The sequence below is a fragment of the Lepidochelys kempii genome, chromosome 1, assembly GCF_965140285.1.
Source record: "Lepidochelys kempii isolate rLepKem1 chromosome 1, rLepKem1.hap1, whole genome shotgun sequence".
In the NCBI taxonomy this organism is placed as follows: domain Eukaryota; kingdom Metazoa; phylum Chordata; order Testudines; family Cheloniidae; genus Lepidochelys; species Lepidochelys kempii.
Window position 1 is genome coordinate 254,773,710 of NC_136380.1, and position 21,937 is coordinate 254,795,646.

At 44.8% G+C, this 21,937-nt stretch overlaps 1 protein-coding gene across 2 annotated transcripts in view; it reads left to right on the forward strand.

Moving 5' to 3' along the window:
• The first annotated feature begins 466 nt into the window (after nucleotides 1-466).
• Nucleotides 467-21,937, forward strand: part of ABTB3 (ankyrin repeat and BTB domain containing 3) — a 279,066-nt gene continuing 257,595 nt past the window's right edge. For both annotated transcript variants that reach the window (XM_073324534.2, XM_073324544.2), the window contains exon 1: nucleotides 467-1,705. In XM_073324534.2, coding sequence (XP_073180635.1) covers nucleotides 742-1,705 — 964 coding nt within the window. In that variant the 5' untranslated portion in view covers nucleotides 467-741. The remainder of the gene's footprint in view (nucleotides 1,706-21,937) is intronic.

A 21,937-nucleotide genomic window follows, 5' to 3' on the forward strand; every position in this document is an offset into this window, starting at 1 on the left:
AAGAACTCGTAGCTGCTGGATCTGTTTTAGGCTGGTTTCTAATTTCTACTACCTGCCAAGGACACAAGCCTGGGATTTCGGCTATCCTTAACCCCACAAATCACTACCCCTTCCTGGAGCTTTCCCTCCTCTGTTTTGGAGAAGCTACATGGCTCCTGTGAGTTCTTTTTCAACAGCAAAGTTCAACCCAAACAAATGACCAGAGAGAGACTTCAAACAAACAAACAAAAAACACCCCACCCCACCCCCAGGTCCTGGTAAGAGGCCCAGAGCTGTGCGGGCTGCCTGGGGTCCGCGCTCCGGGTCTTGAGTCTCCATGAATTCCAAAGAGTGAAGCTCAACTCCCCCTCCTCCTGCCGCTGGGGAGGAAGTGGTGAAATAATTAGCATATTCCAATGCTATTGGCTCGTTCTCGAGCTGTTTTACATAGGCCCGCCTCTTCCCCCCTCCCCACTCCCTTTTTCGGCTGGCTGCCTGGGTTTTGCAGTATAGTGCTGCCTGCTAGTGCAGTGCGGGGACCGGGGAGCAGCGGCAGCGGGAAGGGAACATTTACACACTTTTATTTTTCCGGCGTTCTTCCGCCGCCCGGCTGGGAGCGGGGCTGCCGAGCCCCTCCGCGGAGCTGACCCGGTGCGTGGGCCGGGAAGAGGCTTTGGAAGGCCCAGCAAAGTGGCGAGTGGGCTCTGTCTCGTCTTTCCATTCCCCCCCTGGTTTCCTGCGGGTGCAGCATGAAGTGCAGCTATGGCAAAGCGAGGTAAGACAGTGGTGAGGACGCTGGAAGATTTGACCCTGGATTCTGGTTATGGTGGTGCTGCGGACTCAGTCCGGTCCTCCAACTTGTCCCTGTGCTGTTCGGATTCCCACCCGGCTTACCCCTATGGAGGAAACGGCTGGCAGCATCTAGCTGACTCCATGCACAGTAGACACAACAGCTTTGACACTGTCAACACGGTCCTAGTGGAAGACTCCGAGGTGCTGGACTGCTCGGGGCAGCAGTGCTCCAGGCTGCTGCCTGACCTTGAGGAGGTCCCCTGGACTCTGGAGGAGGTGGAGGCGCTGCTCCTGCTGCGGCACCGGGAGCCCCGCGGGCCGGCGACCAGCCCCGCCAGAGATGCCCTGGCCAAGCTCTCCACCTTGGTCAGCCGGGCGCTGATCCGAATTGCCAAGGAGGCTCAGCGGCTGAGCCTGCGGTTTGCCAAGTGCACCAAGTACGAGATCCAGAGCGCCATGGAGATCGTCCTGGACTGGACGCTGGCCTCCAGCTGCACGGCGGCCGCCCTGGGCGCCCTCTCCCTCTACAACATGAGCGGCAGCGGCGGGGACCGCTTCAGCCGGGGCAAATCCACCCGCTGCGGGCTCACCTTCTCGGTGGGCAAGTTCTACCGCTGGATGGTGGACAGCCGGGTGGCCGTGCGCATCCACGAGCACGCCGCCATCTACCTGACCGCCTGCCTGGAGAGCCTCTTCCGAGACATCTACGGGCGGGTGATGGCGGGGGGCAGCGCCTCGGCCCACCCGCACCCCAGCCGGGGCTCGGGCTCCGGCTCGGCCCCCGCCGCTGGCGCGGAGAAGGACAAGGAGGGCGGCGGCGGCGAAGCGTCCAAGTTTACGGTGGAGTCTCTGGAGCAGACCGTCAACAACGACGCGGAGCTGTGGGGCTTGCTGCAGCCCTACCAGCACCTCGTCTGCGGGAAGAACGCCAGCGGTGAGTGCGCGGGCTGTGCCCACCTGTGGGGCCCGGGGCGGGGTGTTAGGGGCTGCCCCCCGCTCCCCGCGTGCCCTCCTGTGAGTGTGTGTGGGGGCTTTAGGGGCTGCCCCCCTCCCCACGTGCCTTCCTGTGTGTTTGTGGGGGGGGGCGTGTGAGGGGCTGCCCCCCTGCCCTCCTGTTTGTGTAAGGGTGGGGGGGGGTGTTGGGGCTGCCCCCCTCCCCACGTGCCCTCCTGTGGGGCCGAGTTAGGGGCTGCAGCCCTCCCCGTGTTGCCCACCTGTGGGGCCAGGAGCGAGAGGGTCATGGTGTGCAGCCTTCCCCGTGTTGCCCACCTGTGGGGCCAGGGTCGGGTGGCGGGCCTGGTGTGCTGCCCACTCGGTCTCAGTGCAGCGGGAGGGGGACGGAGGGGTCTGGTCTGTGACCACCTGGACTGCCAGCGGGGAGGGGGCCCCGGCCACCTAGGCCGTTCTTGTGCCCCTCGAAGTTTGCGCTGGGAGCAGACTGTGTGGCGAGTATTGTCGGGAAACCCAGCCTCAAATGCGCGCGAATGCTGCGCATTTTGACCCCCCCCCTTTTTTTTTTATTTGGATGAAGTATCAGCTGTAGCCGACCAACCAAAAATCCCTTCTGCGACCCGCAGCCGCTGGCGGGCGTGGGGCCCCCTCACTGCGCCCAGACCCGCATACTTTGCGCGCAGGCCCCGGGAGCCGCAGTTTTGCGCATCCGGAGTGGGAAGGCTGGTCCGGGAAGCCAGGACTCCCTCTCGGGAAGGGCTGAGCACCTGTAGTGAGCTGCGGATGCTCAGCATCTCCCAGGATCTGGCCCTTGTGGAGCATCGAGAGCCTACACACCCCCGGCACATCTAGGGAGCGCAGATGGCTGCACATAGCTACCCTGCAAAGCCCCATCCTGCAGCCCTTCGGGTCTCAACTCCAGCCGGAGAAGTGCGCCCCCCGGAGGGCTGCAAGCTCAGGCTGAGGCTGTTTGGTAATTACCCTGCTGGCTGCTGCCCTCCCGCTTGCTGCGCCTTCTGCAGGTCGAGCTGGAGGTGTTTTCCACCCTATTGTGTCGGATCGGCTTTTACTCCATGTACATTTGGTGTCAAGCCCTTTCTACCTTGAATACAGAATTTTAGCAGGACACGAGGAGACTGTAAATCGGGGCTAGAAAGAGCCTTCATCGTGCACTCTTCCCCCCCCTCCCCCCCGCCATCTGTATGGAGTACCATGCCGCAAGTGTCTGCGGCGGGCTAAGGTTTCAGTCCGACAGAGCTGGGGGGAGAGAGGTGTGTGGGTGGAAGAGGCACAGGTCCTTCTGCATCACAAAAAACGAGCGTCCGATCTCATTAAGGGTGGCGGGGAGCTGTCAGACAGCCCCGTGTTGCTCTCTTGGGGGTTCAGCGCTACGGTACCATATGGATGTGTGCGTCTCCGCTGCAGCCTGTCGCCAGCACAATGGAGACTGGAGAGGGGGTGGGAAGAGGGTCTTGGTGGCATTTTTGGGCATTATTTACAATGACATCCCTAATTAACTTTCTGGCATCACGACTGATGGGTTGATTGAGCTGCTTGTGTATGTGTGTGTGTGTGGGGGTTGTTTTGTTTTTCTTTTTTCTTTCTTTTTTTTTTAGGGGCTTCTCAAAATGGTTGGGTTTGAGCGACGCTTGAGTTGTAGACACACACTTCAAAGCTTCAGTTTTCCACAGGAAATGGTACAAGCGTAACTGAACACTGGAAAATGAAATAAAACTTTATTTCATATGCGGTGGTTTGACCAGAGACTGCGTGGTTGGAGCTCAGATGCAGTCTTTCTGGGCAGATTTCATTCATGTTGCTGCTTGTTTACTGAAAGCTTGACACAGATGCAACACAATGATGCATCAACTTCCTGGGGATTTTTTTTATTTTTATTTTTTATTTTTTTTAGGAGGTGTCCAGTGTTTTAAAGGTTTAGCTTTCATTTAATAAAACCCCGGTCCCTGGAATTGAAATTTCTTCTATTGTCAGCTAATCTATATTCATAGCTTTAGGGAAAATGCAACAAACCTATGATATGTTTAGTGGGCTCAAACTGAAATTGTTTTTCTCTTTTACTCACACTCTTTATTAACCTAAAGGAAAATATGTATACAGTTGAGATGTAAAATACTGTTTTGAAAACAAGAAACTGAGTTCAGCTTTTGTCATATCTATAATTTAACTCTAAGTTACTATAGCCCAACCATTGCTTTATGCATGATTACCTGTTCTGAGACATCCTTTCTGCCAGAAAGGATCTAGAGGGGTACAATACAGAGGGAAAACAAGGGGTAGATCCCCAGCTGGTGTAAATTGTCAGAGCTGCATCTGTGTCAGCTTTCCATTATGGACCACCTCCACAAACTGATCTGCCCTAAGAGCTTTATTTAGCCTTAAATCAGAATTTCTTTGCTGTTAATGGGTTGTGTCTCATGATCCTTATGCTTTATTTTAACACAGTTTGTGTGTTCTCATGGGTTCTCTCTAATGGTGTTACTGCCATGTTTTTTCCTTTAGTCACATTATTGTGCCTGTATGTTTCAGATGGCACCATTTTTCATTTCTGATGTTGCAGTGTTGTCCTTACAGACCTGTATTGAGTCTTTCATTTTGTAACTCCCATTGTAGCACCTCTGTGGATTTAAATTAACTTCATTCATGACCCTCATTCATCTCCTTTTCTGACTTTATTTGAGTTTTTCATCTCTATTTTGTTTGTTGCTTTACCTAGCATTACCTCATTTGTGGCTCAGTCCTGAGTTAAGCAAAACTCTCTGCCATCAGTTGGAATCTTGCCTGAGTAAAGGTGCTAGGATCAGACCTTAACTAGTTCATCTTGCTTTTGCCTTGCCTCTTCCTCTAGGCTCCATCCCCCGCATCTCAGTCCTCTACATGTAAATGACTTATTTCTTTATAGTCTTATAATTTACACTTTGGTATACTATCTTATATTTAGTGGAGATTTTGAATGTGCAAGGAATGCAGAATCAGGCCCCATGGTGATACAGGATATCTTTTATTTTCGTCGAATCATAGAAATGTAGGGCTGGAAGAGACCTTGGGAGACCAAGCTCCCTGTGCTGAGGCTGAGGCAGGACCAAGTAAACCTAGACCATCCCTGGCAGGTGTTTGTCCAACCTGTTCTTAAAAAAACTCCAATAATGGGGATTCCACAACCTTCCTTGGAAGCCTGTTCCAGAACTTAACTACCTTTATGGTTACCAAGTTTTTCCTAATATCTAACCTACATCTCCCTTGTTGCAGATTAGGCACATTACTTGTTTTATCTTTAGGGGACATGGAGAAAAACTGATCTCTGTCCTCTATAACAGCTCTTAACGTATTTGAAGATTGTTATTAGGTCCCCGCTTAGTCGTCTTTTCTCAAAAAACTGGGCATGTTTAGTCTTAACCTTTCCTCATAGGTCAGGTTTTCTAAACCTTTTGTTATTTTTGTTGCTCTCCTCTGGACTCTCTCCAATTTATCCACATTTTCCCTAAAGTGTATTGCTCAGAATTGGACACAGTACTGCAGCTAAGGCCTCACCAGTGCCGAACAGTGGGACAATTACCTCCTGTGTGTTACATATAACACTACATGCATCACATTGTTCACTCACATTCAATTCGTGATCCGCTATAACTCCCAGATCCTTTTCAGTTGTACTACCCCTGAGGCAGTTATTCTCTGTTTTGTAGCTATGCGTTTAATTTTTCTTACCTAAGTTAAGTACTTTGCACTTACCTTTATTAAATTTCATTGTGTTGATTTCAGACTAATTATCTAATTTGCAATGTCATTTTGAATTTTATTCCTGTCCTCCAAGTGCTTGCAAACCCTCTGAGTTTGAGATTATGGGCAAATTTTGTAAGCATGCTCTCCACTCCCTTATCCAAGTCATTAATTAAAACATTGAATAATACAGGAGTCAGGACTGGCCTCTTTGGGACCCCACTAAATATACCCTCCCAGTTTAACTGTGAACCATTGATAAATACTCATTGAGTACAGTCTTTCAACCAGTTTTTCACCCATTTTATAGTAATTTCATCCAGATCACGTTTCCCTAGTTTGCTTATGAGATTGTCCTGTGGAACTGTGTCAAATGCCTTACTAAAATAAAAAATGTCATGTCATAGGTATTAAATTAGTTATTAGCTCTCATTCCCTGCTAAATAGAGGAACTACACTTTCCTTCATCTTTCTTTTGCTCCTAATTTATTTGAAAAACCTCTTCTTATTGCCTTGTATGTCCCTTACTAGGTGTAACTCATTTTGTGCCTTTGCCTTTCTGATTTGTCCCTATATGCTTATGTTATTCTTCTGTACTCCTTCTGATTTATTTCAAGTGCTCACTATGTGCTCGGAGCATTTTCACAACAATTAGTTATAAATGCTAAAATGATTACATTCTCCTCCCCCACCTCTCAAAGATTTGTTTAGTTTATTTACTGATATAGCCCCATCACCATAATATCTAAGTGTCTCACAATCATTCAGGAATTTATCCTCACAATAATTCTATAAGGGAGGGAAATATGATCTCTATTTCACAGATGTGGAACAGAGAGATTCACGTGATTTGTCCAAAGTTGTACAGCAAGCTTATGGTAGGAGCCAAGAACTTCTGAAGCCACATCACTTGGTCCCCCTGTTCAGTGGCATAACCAGAAGACCATCCTTCCTCTGTACTCGCTGTGACGTTATTGACTTGAACTGGGACCTTATAGAACATTGTTGCAACCGCATCTTGTATAAAGGGGGTCAAATAAGGTGTCTAAAGACAAGGTTATGGTTTGCTGGTTATGATTATGCTATCTGCATGCATGGATCATTTTTGTATTTAAAGTTAGGGTATGTCTACACTTACCATTTAAAGCACAAAAAGTCCCTTTTTTGCGCTAAAACTGTGGGAGCATCTACACTTGTTAATGACTTTTTGTGGTGAAACTCAGAAGTTTCACTGCAAAAAGAAAAACACCTTCACGGGAGGCATACAGCTCTTACTACTGTTCTTTTTGCGCTGCTGTGAAAGTGAAGACGTGTTCTAGCAGTGTGAACCACTCTTTGGCCTTCGGAGGATATCCCACAGTTCTAAAAGTGACCACTCTGGCCAACATCTCCGCTGCTCTGATTCATGGACGTCTGCTCCTTCCCCTGTAAGCCCTGGGAAGCCCCCCGGCTCCAGCTTTTTTACTTCACCAAGCGGCGGAGGAAAAAAACAAAATAAAAACCAAGCCCAGTTGAGCTGCCACCGAAGTCCTGCTGAAGAGGAACCTCAGGGCCCACCGCCGAAGACCCAGACGTGCCGCCCTGATGACGGACGGAGTGCTGCCCCTTTCTATTGGCCGCCCCAGGCACCTGCTTCCTTCGCTGGTGCTTGGAGCCGGCCCTGGCTGCCCTGCAGCACTGCTCTTATCGGGGATGGAAGTGCTGGTAGTGTAAATGCTCTCTGACGCCTGAGGAATTGAGTGAGTACACAAACCAGCACTTTACTTTCACTGGTTCCCTATCACTGGTGAAATTTACAGCGCAAAAACTCTGAGTGTAGACATACCCTTATAATTATTGGTTCTATACTGTCTGTATTTCAAACTTATGCTATGCTTCTGGGTGACATCCCAGACAAATTGGTGTCAGCTGTGCCTCGCCTGCTTGATGGTCCATTAAGGAACATCGGCTATACAACTGACCCATTGAAAGAGGGCAGATATACCTTGTGACTCAGCAAGGTATGCAGGGACATGCCTATGGACAGAACTCTGAGGTTTTTTTTCTTGCCATGTGCCCAAATACTTGTCTTTGGAACAAAGAAAGAGAGGCCACATGACAAGAGACTATAAAAGACTGCTGCAGCTCCTCCATCTTGTCTTCAATCCTGCTTCATACCTCTGGAGGGACTTTGCTACAAACTGAAGCTTTGAACAAAGGACTGAATGACCCATCCCAGCTGTAGATGTACTCCAGAGACTGGATTTGAGCCTGCAGTTTATTCTATCATTGCTACAAGCCTGAAGCAAGAACTTTGCCATTACTGTATGTAGTTGATTCCATTTAACCAATTCTAGCTCTCATCTATATCTTTTTCCTTTTATGAATAAACAGCGTGATTTGAGGGTAAGATCTGATTTGTATATTGACCTGGGTCTGGGGCTTGGTCCTTTGGGATCAGGAGAATCTTTTTTCGTTTACTGGGGTATTGGTTTTCATATCTATTCACTCCATAACGAGTGGCACTGGTGGTGATACTGGGAAACTGGAGTGTCTAAGGGAATTGCTTGTGTGACTTGTGGTTAGCCAGTGGGGTAAAACCAAAGTCTTCTCTGTTTGGCTGTTTTGGTGTGCCTTAGAGGTGAAAAAAACCCAGCCTTGCACTGTAACTGCCCTGCTTGAAGCAATTCATCCTGAATTGGCACTCTCAGTGAGGTCCCACCAAGGGCAGCATCGTTACACTCACCACTTGACTTACAACCATAACAACAGTTGGGTACCAAACAATGCTCTCCCCACTCTTCCAGTCTACCCTCTCCAAATGCCCAGGAGATAATGTAGGGCAGGGGTGGCCAACCTGAGCCTGAGAAGGAGCCAGAATTTACCAATGTACATTGCCAAAGAACCACACTAATACATAAGCAGCCCCCTATTGGCTCCCCCACTCCCGCTCCCAGCACCTCCCACCCAACTGCAGCCTGCTGATCACCTCCCTGCACCTCCTGATCAGCTGTTTTGTGGCGTTCAGGAGGCTCTGGGGGCAAGGGGGAGGAGTGAGGGCATGGCAGGCACAAGGGAGGTGCAGAAAGGGGTGGACTGGAGGCAGGGCCTGTGGCACAGCCAGGGGTTGAGCAGTGAGCACAATGGAAAGTTGGCACCTGTAGCTCCAGCCCTGGAGTCGGTGCCTATACAAGGAGCCGCATATTAACTTCTGAAGAGCCGCCTGTGGCTCCAGAGTCACAGGTTGGCCACCCCTGATGTAGGGTATATCGTGTGTGAATGTTTCATAAATTGAGGCCCCAATTATACTGTCAGTGGCATGTGAACAACAGTTACACATGCATGGATCTGTGTGGGAGTAACAAATGCATGGAATAGTCCACCAGACCCTGATCGAAGCCAATTCCAGAGTCAGGGACCCATTGTGGGGAACACCTTACCAGCAGACCCAAGCCATGTGAATTGGGGGACTCCAGACTTAGAGCCTTTGCTGATTGCAACTGTGGCAGTACCACTCAAGGAGGGAGGAAGCCTCTGTGGCAGGCAGATCTCAAATCATTTAGGGTTTTATAGGTGCAAGTCCACACCTTAAATTTCACCTGGAAACAAAACAGACAACCAGTGAAGATCACAGAACACCAATGTTTCTTCTTGCAAGAGGCTTGCTTGGATATCAAATTCTGCATCTGAATATGGAATGGTTGCAAGCTGTGAGGCTGTTTTAAACTCTAAGGGGGCATGGAAGTGGTGGAAAATTGGCCTCAGGATTGGAGAGTCACAAATGACTCTTCCATGGCATTCCCCAATCAGTTGTGCCCAGTGTTTACTTGCCACATCTGAGGATCCAACCCAGTATTTTTAGCCATAGTTAGATCCTCAGCAGCTCCTGGATGTCCTAACACTATTTGTGTTACAAAATAACCTTCTACCAATTGTGGTCACACCCCTTGAGTCCTGGTGGCTGATATAGTCCTTGCCAGTTCTTCTACTTACTTCTTCTGCCAATTGTTTCCTCCAATCCACTAGCCTTGTCGGGATTGAGTTCAGACAGCTACCTTCACCCAAGCAAACCCTGATCTTATACACTGGCTCATTCATTGCAGTGCACTGCTGGGTGAGAAATAATGGAGAGATGGACTACATTGTAGCCTCCTCACTAACCTCAAATACATATATTTTACAGAAGAGGTGACAAAATGGAACCCTGCGGTTCCCACAACAGAACCATTGGGGTAAATATGTACTGCCCCAAACTGCCCTCTGCAATTGCAGCTGAGTTAATTTCTAGTTCTGTATTGCAATCCAATTACCTCAGAATTACTCTGTATTTTTTCTGGACAACTAGAGGTTTTAATTTAATGGCTGAGTGAAAATTAACAACTTTACATCTGGCCTCTGGGATTTTGTTGGTACACAAATTTAAAAGCTCCATCAAACATTACACTTGTTGTACTTCATAGTATGCGCACATATGTTAAATTATTTTCCTTGGAATAGTGGGAAGAAAATATTGAAGATTCAGTAAAAGGCAGTAAAAAGTCTTTCTTCCCTCCCTCCCTCTGAAGTCAGTGGAAAGGATCTCACTGACTTGACGGGCCTTGGATCAGTCATTTACTGTGCAACATAGGAACCAAGGCCTTTATTTTTCATTTTCATAGGAAAACTCAAGGGAGGGGTAAAAATAGCCCAGTGTTATCTAGGCTCCATCTGAACTAAACTGAGGATTGGTATTAGTTTTAGCCTATAGTATAATATATAGGGAATGGGTAGTAGTTTAGAAACCCTCTAGTGTGTCTCCCTGTCTTCTATTGCAGAAGTCAATAGATCAGGGGTGGGCAAACTTTTTGGCCCGAGGGCCACATTGGGGTTGCGAAACTGTATGAAGGGCTGGGTAGGGAAGGCTGTGCCTCCCCAAACAGCCTGGCCCCCGCCCCCCACTTCCCGCACCCTGACTGCCCCCCTCAGAACCCCCGACCCATCCAACCCCCCCCTGCTGATTGTCCCCTGACCGCCCCATCCTGGGACCCCCACCCCTAACTGCCCCACTGGGACCCCACCCCCTATCCAACCGCCCCCCCCCACTCCTGTCCCCTGAGTGCCCCCCGACCCCTATCCAACGCCCCTTGTTTCCGTCCCCAGACTGCCCCCCTGACAGCCCCCCCCTCCCCGGACTCCCATGCCTATCCAATATATGTATTTATGTAGCTAAGCCTTGTTTCCTTGTAGTTATTAAATGCAGCTATTTATGTGGCTTCTTTATATTCTTAATGTTGCATAGAGATCAAAGACAGCAAATTGAAGAAAAACTGGGGTTAGGATGGGATTGGCTAATATGTGTTAACGAGCCCTGATCTAACATTTGACCTATTTTCCTAATCTAGACAAACTCTCTGGAGACTGAAAAGCAGATCAGACAATAGTAAACTTGTGTAGTTTAACTAGACATGTTAAGGTTTAAAATGATTATATAAATAAGGTATTATCTGGCTTAATTGTAAATGCTTTGTTATTGTCTCTGTTGTATTGCTTCCAGTATTGCCATTAAGATATTAAGGGTGTAGGTGCATTGTAAAAATAAATCTGAAACTCCGTTTGACCTACCATCTAATGTGACATCAGAATATTTAGGGACAGATAAAAGACCAGTCTTGACTAACAGGCCTTTTCTTTTTCCTTGCTTTTAATTCCAATTCCGCCATCATAGTTTTTTTTCCCCATGCTGCAGTATCCTCCTCATTTGCTAGGAAAAAACCTAAGCATCTTTTGGACTTATTTATACTCCTTGTTTCAGATAGTCTCCTGTTACCTTTTTCCCCGCATATGTTTCCTTCTACTTGAGTTCCGTATTCAGAGGCTGAAATTTGTAGTGGGATAATGTATGACTCCCACTTTTCTTATGTCCTCTTTATCAACAGCTGTGTATGAAAAATCCCACTGCTGTGCTCCCATTGATCTCCATAGGGAAGTAGCTCTGAATTCTAATGATGGCAATGTAAAGGTCAACATTAACTCTGTCACTGCTGATTTTTTTAATAGAAACATCCAGCTGCTTTGGATTGTGGACTTAGTTTAAATAAAGTACTAGTGCTGTTTCCCTCCAATCTTGCTCTCCACGTCTTGCATCAGCACCTACTCGCACTCCTCCTCTCTTCCCACCTTCAGCACCTTTCCAATTCCTTCCACTTACACCATCACCAGTACCAGGTCATATTCTCACACCCAGTCCCAGCACCACACTGAACTCACAACCTCACCACCAGTGCATTTCTCCATACATCACTTTACGGCACGCCTCTGCATGTGGAAGGTTTCAACTGAGGAAAGAATATTAGAAAAACAATCACATGCAGAATATTTTTTCCCCTTTGTTTTTTTCCGCGTTCTGTTTCTGGCCAAAAGAGATTAATTCAGCCTATCATGTAATGATCTATAAATATAATTACCATGCAGCCAATACATATTTCAAGATTTTAAAAATGTACAGATGCAGTCAAAAGTAAACTAAATATAGTCTGCATAATTGGTTACATGTACTGTTACTTCACCGGAGGTGTTCAATTGAACCATCTGAAAAGGCGTACTTTCCACAGAAGTATATCAGCTGAAGCATCAAATCTGAAAACTGCTTCTATGCTTGTCTTTCATGGATTCCTGAGAAGACATATTCTTTAGCAGTGGGACAAGCTTGCTTGATTTTTGTTTGATAGTTACATTTCTTTAAATTTGCCATGATTTCCACCCCCCCCCCCCAAAAGAATGGAGAAATCTTGGTGTTGTGGGCTCAGAAAAACATAATTTGGTGTATAATCGCTCATTATACATTCTGTAAAGTCAAACTAGTTTTCTGTGAAATTAGAGGTAGGAGGTTATTGAACAAATGCAATGAATCAATGAGAGGCTTGGTTTATTTTCACATGGGTAAAATGAGGTGAGGTATATGTTATTACAGCAGCTTGGAAACAAGGAGCCATTATGTATGTTTGTCAGTTTAGTAGAATGTATGTATAACAAACACCTACTGTAGTAGCTTGCTGAGGTGCTGGAGACTTGCTTTAGTTTTATTTTAATAAACATTTCACTTTGAATTGACTTGGTGTTTAATTGTGTTTTGAAGTGTGTACACACTTGGATTGGAATCCATGAATTCTTAAATATTGGGTCTAGATTTCCTTTCCACAATGGCTTCTGGGTTATGAACAAGGCATGCAACATCGTCCACATTTGGTTTTGTTGTTAGTGTGTTTAAAGAGGCTTCCTAATTCTAGCAACATTGATTTAAAGACCATCCGGGCAAATACCCTCAGACATGCACATGTGGCTCCCATTGGTTTCTGAGGCAGCTACATATGCATGTCCAAGGCCAGAATTTAGTTTTAACAAATCAAGAGAGGTGGGACTTCTTGTCACTGTCATTAGAGTGGTGTCAATCATGCTGCTGTTGCCATTCTTTTGCTTTTATTTTGATTCATGCACTCACTCCATACTAAGCAGCACCTGTGCTTTGCTCTAATTGCTCCTGGACACATTTTGAAAAGTTATAATAATAGACTACTCCAGTAACACCCTGTTCAACTGATAACAAGCATATATTATAACCTAGCAGTTGCAAACATGTTTAAGATCTTTACAAACTCCCACCAGAGTTCTCCTAGCACCTGGCAGTTTGGGAAAAGAAATGAGCCTTTGTAATATCATTTAAAGGTTGATTTTTGTAAAACAGGGACAATTTCAGATGGGAATAAGGATCAGAGCAAATTTCAAGGCTGAGGGACCCACAGAGAGAGGAGAGCTCCTCTCTCTGCGGCAGAGCCGCAGAGCCGCAAAGGGAGGCTTTCAGACAAGTAGGTTCTGGGCTATTTAGGGCCAGTTAAGTATACTGGCCCTAAATAATGTGTTAATGTCATTCAGTCAAGATTACCTGTTTGTTAAACATCCTGGGCCATTTTGGTAACACGGAGTAAATCTGTAATAAATCCATTGGACCAAATTCTGTCATCCTTTACTCCCACTGAAGTCAATTTTGTTCGATTTAAGGACTATATAATTTGACCCTGACTTCATTGGCATTAGTCCAGACTTTCATGATCATAACTGAATTCAGAATTTGGATCTTTATATACTTACAGTTGAGTCAATAATAGATATTTTCAGTAATTCTGACTTTTTTAAAAAAAAAATCCTAAAATACGGAAGCAGAAGAAACAAACACTGAATTCTTCTAGTGGTTGGTGGATGAAAGCAAAGTTCTAATGTAGGGTCTGTGCTGCAAGCTTTGTTTGAAGTTGGAGTGTCAGCTAGGAGTTAGTGAGTGTAACTGAGCCAGGAAGGAGGGGGAATACTCTGAGGCTGGCAAATTCAGGGTCTGATCCTATAGACTTTACTTATGTGAGCATTCCCATTGATTTTACTGGAATTATTTCCATAATAGTAGCAGAACTGGGCTCTAAATGATCAGAGAAAAGGGAATTCCAGAGGAAATTAAAGAAGGGGGCCACAGGACCCTTTCAAAGGAACAGAGAATCTGAATGAATTGTCCATGAACAGAGGGGAGAGGTAAATAACCCTGGGAGAGTGTCCGGGTATTTAAAGGTACTATGCTTTTAAATCCCATTACTGTAAAATCTTGCTTACCCATATGTAACCAGGAGGGTAGGGTGGAGAGGCGTCTCAGCAATGGCGACAGTGAATAAACTTGAATGGTCCTGAAGAATCCTCCAATTATCAATTTAATTGATCCTTTACTGGATAGTAGGGAGTTCTGGATATAGTGCCTTTTATGTATTGTATTTGGCTATGTTGCAGTGTATTTAGGCTGTGGAGCCAAGCACCATGATCTTAACTACGCAAAGGCTTGCAAATAGGAACCAAGCACAAGAATGAAGGGGAGAGATAATGGAGCCTTCTGTAGGGAAGGAAGCAGGGACTAAATGCTCCTGCTTCTCTGGGACCTGGAAACGGAAGAGCTGGTAAGAATAAGCCCCTGACTGAGGAGGCATTTTCAAGTATCTGAGAGACTGTGTGAGACTTACAAATTCTTCAGCTGGAGGGTACTGAATTTTTCGCCAAAAGGAGGAACATTAGAGGTGAGATTCATCTCAGATGGGTGACCGCAATAAGCAGTGCAGAGAAAGCTGGGAAGCTTTTGCAACATTGCATACAATAGTTTCCAACATATCACAGAAATGAATAACTTTACTGAAGCATATGAGTTATTCTTTTGAGGCTTGTTGCAAAATGAATGAAAATAGTAAGAGCTAGATTTTGTTCTCAGAAAAGCTATTATTTCAGTTGATGTCTATAAATTAACTGTTATAAACATCAATATTTGTTAACATTTTCCTAGGGCTATTTGTTTTTTCACTTCTCTAAAGCAGATTTTCTGTAAAGCTACACATACAATATATTCCAAATGTACTGTATATGAACCCTATCCTCACTTGGGCTAAATTTCCATTGACTTCAGTGGGAATGTTGTCTGTGTAGGGACAGCAGGATTTAGCTCCAGTATTGGATAATAAATTAAAGAGACAGTCAAATTTTAGCCCCAAATTTAGATTTTGTAAAAATAAACTTTTATAAAACCTCAAGATTAGTAATAAAGTTGACATGAAAATTGTTTTTAATTCCAACAAAAAGGGCTCTTTGCAGTATTGTTGTGAACTCAACATTGTGCTAAAAACTGTGAAGTGAAACTGACTAGAAATGGAATGCAAAGCACACTGAAACTGCCTCACCTATTTTCACTGGCCAATTTAGGAAACATTACAGATAATCAGGCAGCACATATTTTGGGCAGTAAATTAGATTTTAAAAATAAAAGTTCAGTTTTAGTGATCTGGCATGTTCTTAGTAAGAACAATGGATTTTTTAAAAATCCGATGTTTTTTTTTAACCTACAAGAAATGACAAAAAAAAAAACCAAACAAAAAAGAAACCCTAGTTAGGGACCTGCCATAATTTTATATTGCTATCAATTTATAATCCAGAATTCCTGTGTATTACTATACTCACAAAATGTTGCCTTTGGTTAGGTTTGGCTAGTGACAACAATCCTAGGAGCTGATAAATATAGAAACTGACTCTAGGAATGTTCAAAATATTTTTATTGCTTGCAGTACCTAACCTAGATAATATTCATAGACTCAAAAAAATGTAGGACTGGAAGGGACTCAATAGGTCATCTATTCCAGTGCCCTGCCATGAGGCAGGACTAAGTACTATTTAGACCATCCCTGACAGGTGTTTATCTATCCTAGTCTTTAAAACCTCCAGTGCTTAACTACCCTGACAGTTAGGAAGTTTTTCCTAATGTCTAACCTAAATCTCCCATGCTGCAGTTTAAGGCCATTACTTCTTGTCCTGTCCTCAGTGGATAAACCAAACAATTTATCACTCTCCTATTTATAACAAACTTTTTTATACTTGAAGACTGTTATGTTCCCCCTCAGTCTTCTCCAAACTAAACAAACCTAATTTTGTCAATCTTTCCTCAGCGGTAATATTTTCTAGACTTTTAATCATTTTTATTTTTCTCCTCTGGACTTTCTTCAGTTTGTTTGCATCTATCCCAAAGTGTAGTGCCCAGAACTGGACACAGTACTCTAGTTGAGGCCTTATCAGTGCTGAGCAGAGTATAAGAATGAATTTTTGTATCTTGCTTACAACACTCCTGCTAGTACATCCCAGAATGATGTTTGCTCTTTTTGCAACAGTATTACATTGCTGATTCATATTTAGTTTGTGATCCACTATAACCCCCAGATCCTTTTCTGCAGTACTACTGCCTAGGCAGGCATTTCCCATTTTGTATTTGTGCAAAGTGGAGTACTTTGCATTTGTCCTTACTGAATTTCATCCTGTTTACTTCAGGTCATTTGTCCAGTTTGTCAAGATCATTTTGAATTCTAATCCTGCTCTCCAAAGCGCTTTCAACTGCTCTCTGCTTGGTATTGTCTGCAGACTTTATAAGTGTACTCTCTGTGCCATTATCCGTATCGTAAGCTATTGAACAAATCCCTGTTGACTGTTAACTTCCACCATAGAGAGTGATTTGTGAACTACAGATAAGGTAACCAGAAAACCTTAAAATATTTAGTCTTTGAGCTTGGGAAGAAATAACAAACTTCTCATAAGATAAAGAATTCTGAACTTCCTTAGCAGGATTCTTCCAGCCAAAAGCTGGAAATCACTGTAGGTAGTTCAGTGAAGCCATCTGCCTAATGCATGCTAGCAATTAAAGCAGGATGCTTGAATGTTTTTATTAAAAGATTAACTATAAAATGGAAAATATAATAGTAACATTATGGGCCAAATCCTGTTCCCCTTAATCATACAAATAGCATAATTGATTTCTAGCAAGGATAGGCTCTCACCCTTGTTGAAGGCACATATGAAGCCATTGGTGGGGTTTCTAAGGAGACATGGGCTGTGATTTAGTCAACTTCCTGAGGACTTTCAGCTCTATGCCTCAGTCACTTCCAGCCAGTGGAATGCGTACCTACTGGAGACTAAAGGACTAGCTGGCCGAAGTTGTGTCCAGAAGAGATTTAGTTGATGATAGTGGATTGGAGAAAGAGACCAGATTACTTGGGTTAGCAGGATTTTATTGTCACCTTGATTACAGGTATCATCTATTTGCTACATTCATCATTGTGTCAAAGGGTGGGTTGCTCCTGGATGCATGGGTAGTGGCTGAGTCCCAGAGCACTTTTCTTTCATCTGTGGTAGGCACAAAGAGTGCAGCCTTGCTACAACTATCCATGCCTTTTGTCACCTCAGGATTAGGTTACTGTAATGCACTCTACCTCAGGCTATGTATCGAGACCATTTGGGAATTGAATCAGAATGTGGCTGCCTGCTTATTAGCTGTGTGTCATGCAGACAGCAGTTTACGCCAGTGCTCCACAATCTGCACTGGCTACAAACTGGTGTCTGGTGGAGTTCAAGGTGTTGTTTTAATTTACACAATCCAAAAGAGCTGCGATAGCTGTGATTGAGGGAGCCCCAGCTCAAACCCCTCCCTTAGTTTGAATGAGAGGGGGCTTTGCCATTGCTCCCTCCCTTGGTCCACTAGAGTCTGGATTTGTGAAGCCTCTGCGAATACTGTAAAGCTATCCATATGTGGGAAGAAGGGGCTTGATTGGTTGAGGATGTGATGGGTTTGTTACTGCTGCTGGGTGGGTGATCTGACAAGGGTAGTCTTATGGAATGATCTGATGTTGTTGACCTGAAAGGTATATGACTATTCATAGAATCATCGGACTGGAAGGGACCTTGAGCGGTCATCTAATCCAGTCCCCTGCACTCAAGGCAGGACTAAGTATTATCTAGACCATCCCTGAAAGGTGTTTGTCCAACCTGCTCTTAAAAATCTCCAATGATGGAGATTCCACAACCTCCCTAGGCAATTTATTCCAGTGTTTAACCACCCTGACAGTTAAGAAGTTTTTCCTAATGTCCAACCTAAATCTCCCTTGCCACAATTTAAGCCCATTGTGTTTCTTGTCCTATCCTCAGAGGTTAAGAAAAAAAAATTTTCTCCCTCCTCCTTGTAACAACCTTTTATGTACTTGAAAACAGTCTTCTCTTTTCTAGACAGACAAACCCATTTTTTTCAATCTTCCCCCATAGGTCATGTTTTCTAGACCTTTAATAATTTTTGTTGCTCTTCTCTGGACTTTCTCCCAGTTTGTCCATATCTTTTCTGAAATGTGGCACCCAGAACCGGACACAGTACTCCATATGAGGCCTAATCAGTGCGGAGTATAGCAGAAGAATTACTTCTCGTGTCTTGCTTAGATCACTCCTGCTAATACATTCCAGAATGATGTTTGCTTTTTTTGCAACAGTGTTATGCTGTTGACTCATACTTAGCTTGTGACCCACTATGACCCCCAGATCCCTTTCCGCAGTACTCCTTCCTAGGCAGTCATTTCCCATTTTGTATGTGGGCAACTGATTGGTCCTTCCTAAATGGAGTACTTCGCATTTGTCCTTGTTGAATTTCATCCTGTTTACTTTAGACCATTTCTTCAGTTTGTCCAGATCATTTTGAATTTTAATCTTATTCTCCAAAGCACTTATAAACCCTCCCAGCTTGGTATCGTCCGTAAACTTTATAGGTCTACTCTGTCATTATGTAAATCATTGATGAAGCTATTGAACAGAAACGGACCCAGAATTGATCCCTGCGGGACCCCACTTGTTATACCCTTCCAGCATGACTGTGAACCACTGCTAACTACACTCTGGGATTGGTTTTCCAACCAGTTTTGCACCCACCTTATTGTATCTCCGTCTAGGTTGCATTTCCCTAGTTTGTTTATGAGAAGGTCATGTGAGACAGTATCAAAAGCTTTACTAAAGTCAAGATATACCACATCTACCACTTCCCCCCATCCACAAGGCTTGTTACCCTGTCAAAGAAAGTTATCAGATTGGTTTGACATGATTTGTTCTTGACAAATCCATGCTGTTACTTATCACCTTATTATCTTCTAGGTGTTCGCAAACTGATTGCTTAATTATTTGCTCTGTTATTTTTCCGGGTACAGAAGTTAAGCTGACTGGTCTGTAATTCCCTGGGTTGTCCTTATTTCCTTTTTTATAGATTGGCACTATATTTGCCCTTTTCCAGTCTTCTGGAATCACTCCCATCTTCCATGATTTTTTAAAGATAATCGCTAATGGCTCAGATATCTCCTCAGTCATCTCCTTGAGTATTGTTGGTTTTAAATTTAGTTATGGTTCCAGAGTCTTGAGATTGTTATAAGACATCAAACCAAATAGAGAAATACTGTTCTGGCATGAGAAAGGTAAGTGTAAGCTGGGGAATAGTCCCGCTATTGTGGGGAACTTTCCTGGCTTCTGCATTACCCCGGTGAAGCGGGCTAGCGAAAGGATCTGAGTCCTCGCTCCCACTTCCTTTACCCAGTGGCCTCCCTGCCCTTGAGGACTCCCCTTCCACTCTCCTGTCTGGCAGAGTCCTCGTAACCCCAACAAGGCTAGGCCCAGGATTCCTGGGGGGCTCGACCCACAACCCTATTGTGGTCACCTAGGACAGGGGCTAGGGTGTCCCCACTCCGGGGTACTCTCTCTGCACTGAGAATTTCTGACCCACTGATTATTACATACAATTTGAAGCAAATGCAAAGTTATTTAATCAACAATTAATTTTAAAAAGAATAAGGAAAAATGGGAAAGGTTAAAGGAAACACATCAACCCACTCTGTGGCAGGGAACATCACAAACCGCGTCTCTGGACTGTCCGGGCTGTTCACAGTCTGTTCCTCGTAAGTCCCAGGCCTCCCCCTGTGTTGGGCGCACTGCCTAGGGTCCCCCCTCGCTCTCCCCAGCTGCTCATGACACCTAGCTCCAGACTGCTCCAACCCCAGCTCCAGCTCCACTCTACCTCAGCACGGCTGCTGCTCTGCCTACAGCTCCCTGGGCTGCTTCTCTGGCCCCTCTGGCTCTGGTTGCTGCAGCTCTTCTCCCAGGGCAAGTCTGCTCTCTCTGGGCTATGCCTCTGGCTTTGGGGCTGCAGCTCTGCTCCCAGGACAGGGTCTGCTCTCTCTGGGCTGCTTTTCTTGTCCCTCTGGATCTGGCACAGCTCTGCTCCCCAGCTAAGCTCTGGCCCCTGCTTTCTTCTTAGCTCGGCCCCACTCTGTCTGACCCAGGCAATTCTAGCTCACACAGAGGACGGGACCTCCCTGGCAGCCTGACTCCCTGATTAGCCTGCCCGCCCTGTCATTCAGGCTGACCTGGAGTATTGGCCTCTCCCCATTGTTCCTGGGGACTGTCAGTCTCAGGGTCCTGATTCCCCATCGACCCCCCTTTTAGTACTGGGAGATAGCAACTAAAACACCCCCACTGAATGTTAGTAAGGGGGCAACAGTCCCCTTACATAAGCATGATTTAGACCCTACATAAAAGGTACCCCTGCAACTTGAGGTATGTGTTAAGTTTTGGTTGCCTCGCCTTCAGGAAGATATTCCCTGGCAGACACTGAATAGGGCAATGAAAATGTTTAGAGGCGTGATGGGGATTAGTTATATGTGATGACAAACAACAAAGACTGAGTTGTATGGTCTGGAAAGAAGTGTAAGAAGGGATTTGGTTGAAGCGTACAAAAGTAATGAAGGCAAAGTGGAAACTGATCAGACACTCCCCTCTTCCCCCGCCATACTGTGAGATCATTAAATTTAAACCAAAAGGCAGTACATCTACAACAAATAACAGGAACCACTTCTTTATGTCGCATATTGGCAACTTGTGGAGTATAGTGCTACAGGAAGTCACCTGCAAATAGCTGGGCAGGATAAGTATAACTACAGTATTAATATTTGCTGTTATACAAAGCAGTTCATCTCCTGTTTCAGGGCACAAGCTTCTTCCTCCCCAGACCTCCTAAGCACTGCATGGTGGCTTTTGACCTTCCCCTAAGGCGCTGCTCAGTGAGCAGTATAGTAATGCGATCCATTTCTGGAACCCTTACTGATGTGCAATAATCCAATTAACTTCAATAGACCTGCTTGTGTGAATGAGTAAAGATAGCAGGATTGAATGGTCTAATGATCTGAACTGCTCCGTTATGACCATTGCAATAGGGCTGATTCTGCAATCCTGATACTACTGAAGCCAATGGAAGCTTTGCCTGTGTTAGGAAATCTAGTTGGGGACCCTGTGTTTTTAGCAAGTCGTCAAGATGTAGGTGTTTTTGCTATAAATCAGAGGTTCAGTATTTGCTAAAGGAAGTCTCTAGTTTATTGCATTCTCTCTTAGTCTTTCTAAAATGTTTTTTAAATCATCATCTGGACTGACTTTTCTTTAAACAAAAATATTGACTGTAGCCAGAAGTAACATATCAAGAAGTAATGTTAAAATTACAAGATATTTGAAAAAGAAACTCCAACCATTTGCATTTGATTAGGGACAGGTGTTTAACTTTCACACAGCTGGTTTTTGTATCATTGCTGGAATTTTTAACCTACTAGAATAAAAACCTCACTAAATCTGGTATCCTTGCTGTAGCATTGTAAACTTGATGTTCACAAGGGAGAAGAATGTGAGATACCACTTCATTACTGTGGATCGTTACATCAATAATGTAGTAATGTAATGGGAGGAATAATGAGTTCTAATGGTGTAACAAGTGTGTTTACTGGTACTGTATTACAATTAATTGTGGCTTTCTTGGAATTAAGTGCTATTGGACAACTTCTATTTAAACTTAAACTTAACCTCCACAATGCAAGAGCTTCAGTAGCCTTAGCTGATCATCTCTCAAAGACATCAAGTGTGTGCCCCGTTAAGTGAGAAGGATGGGTAGCTGATTGCTCTTTTGGTCATGTAATCAATAGGGAGGAACTCTCATTTAGAATATGTTGTCTAGTCCCATGATGATGTGGGGGGCGAGGATTGGAGTTGGAAATGCCCTGGAAATGTACAAGTTAAAACTCATTGGGATAAATTCTCTACTGATGTAAATGTGAAAAATACCACT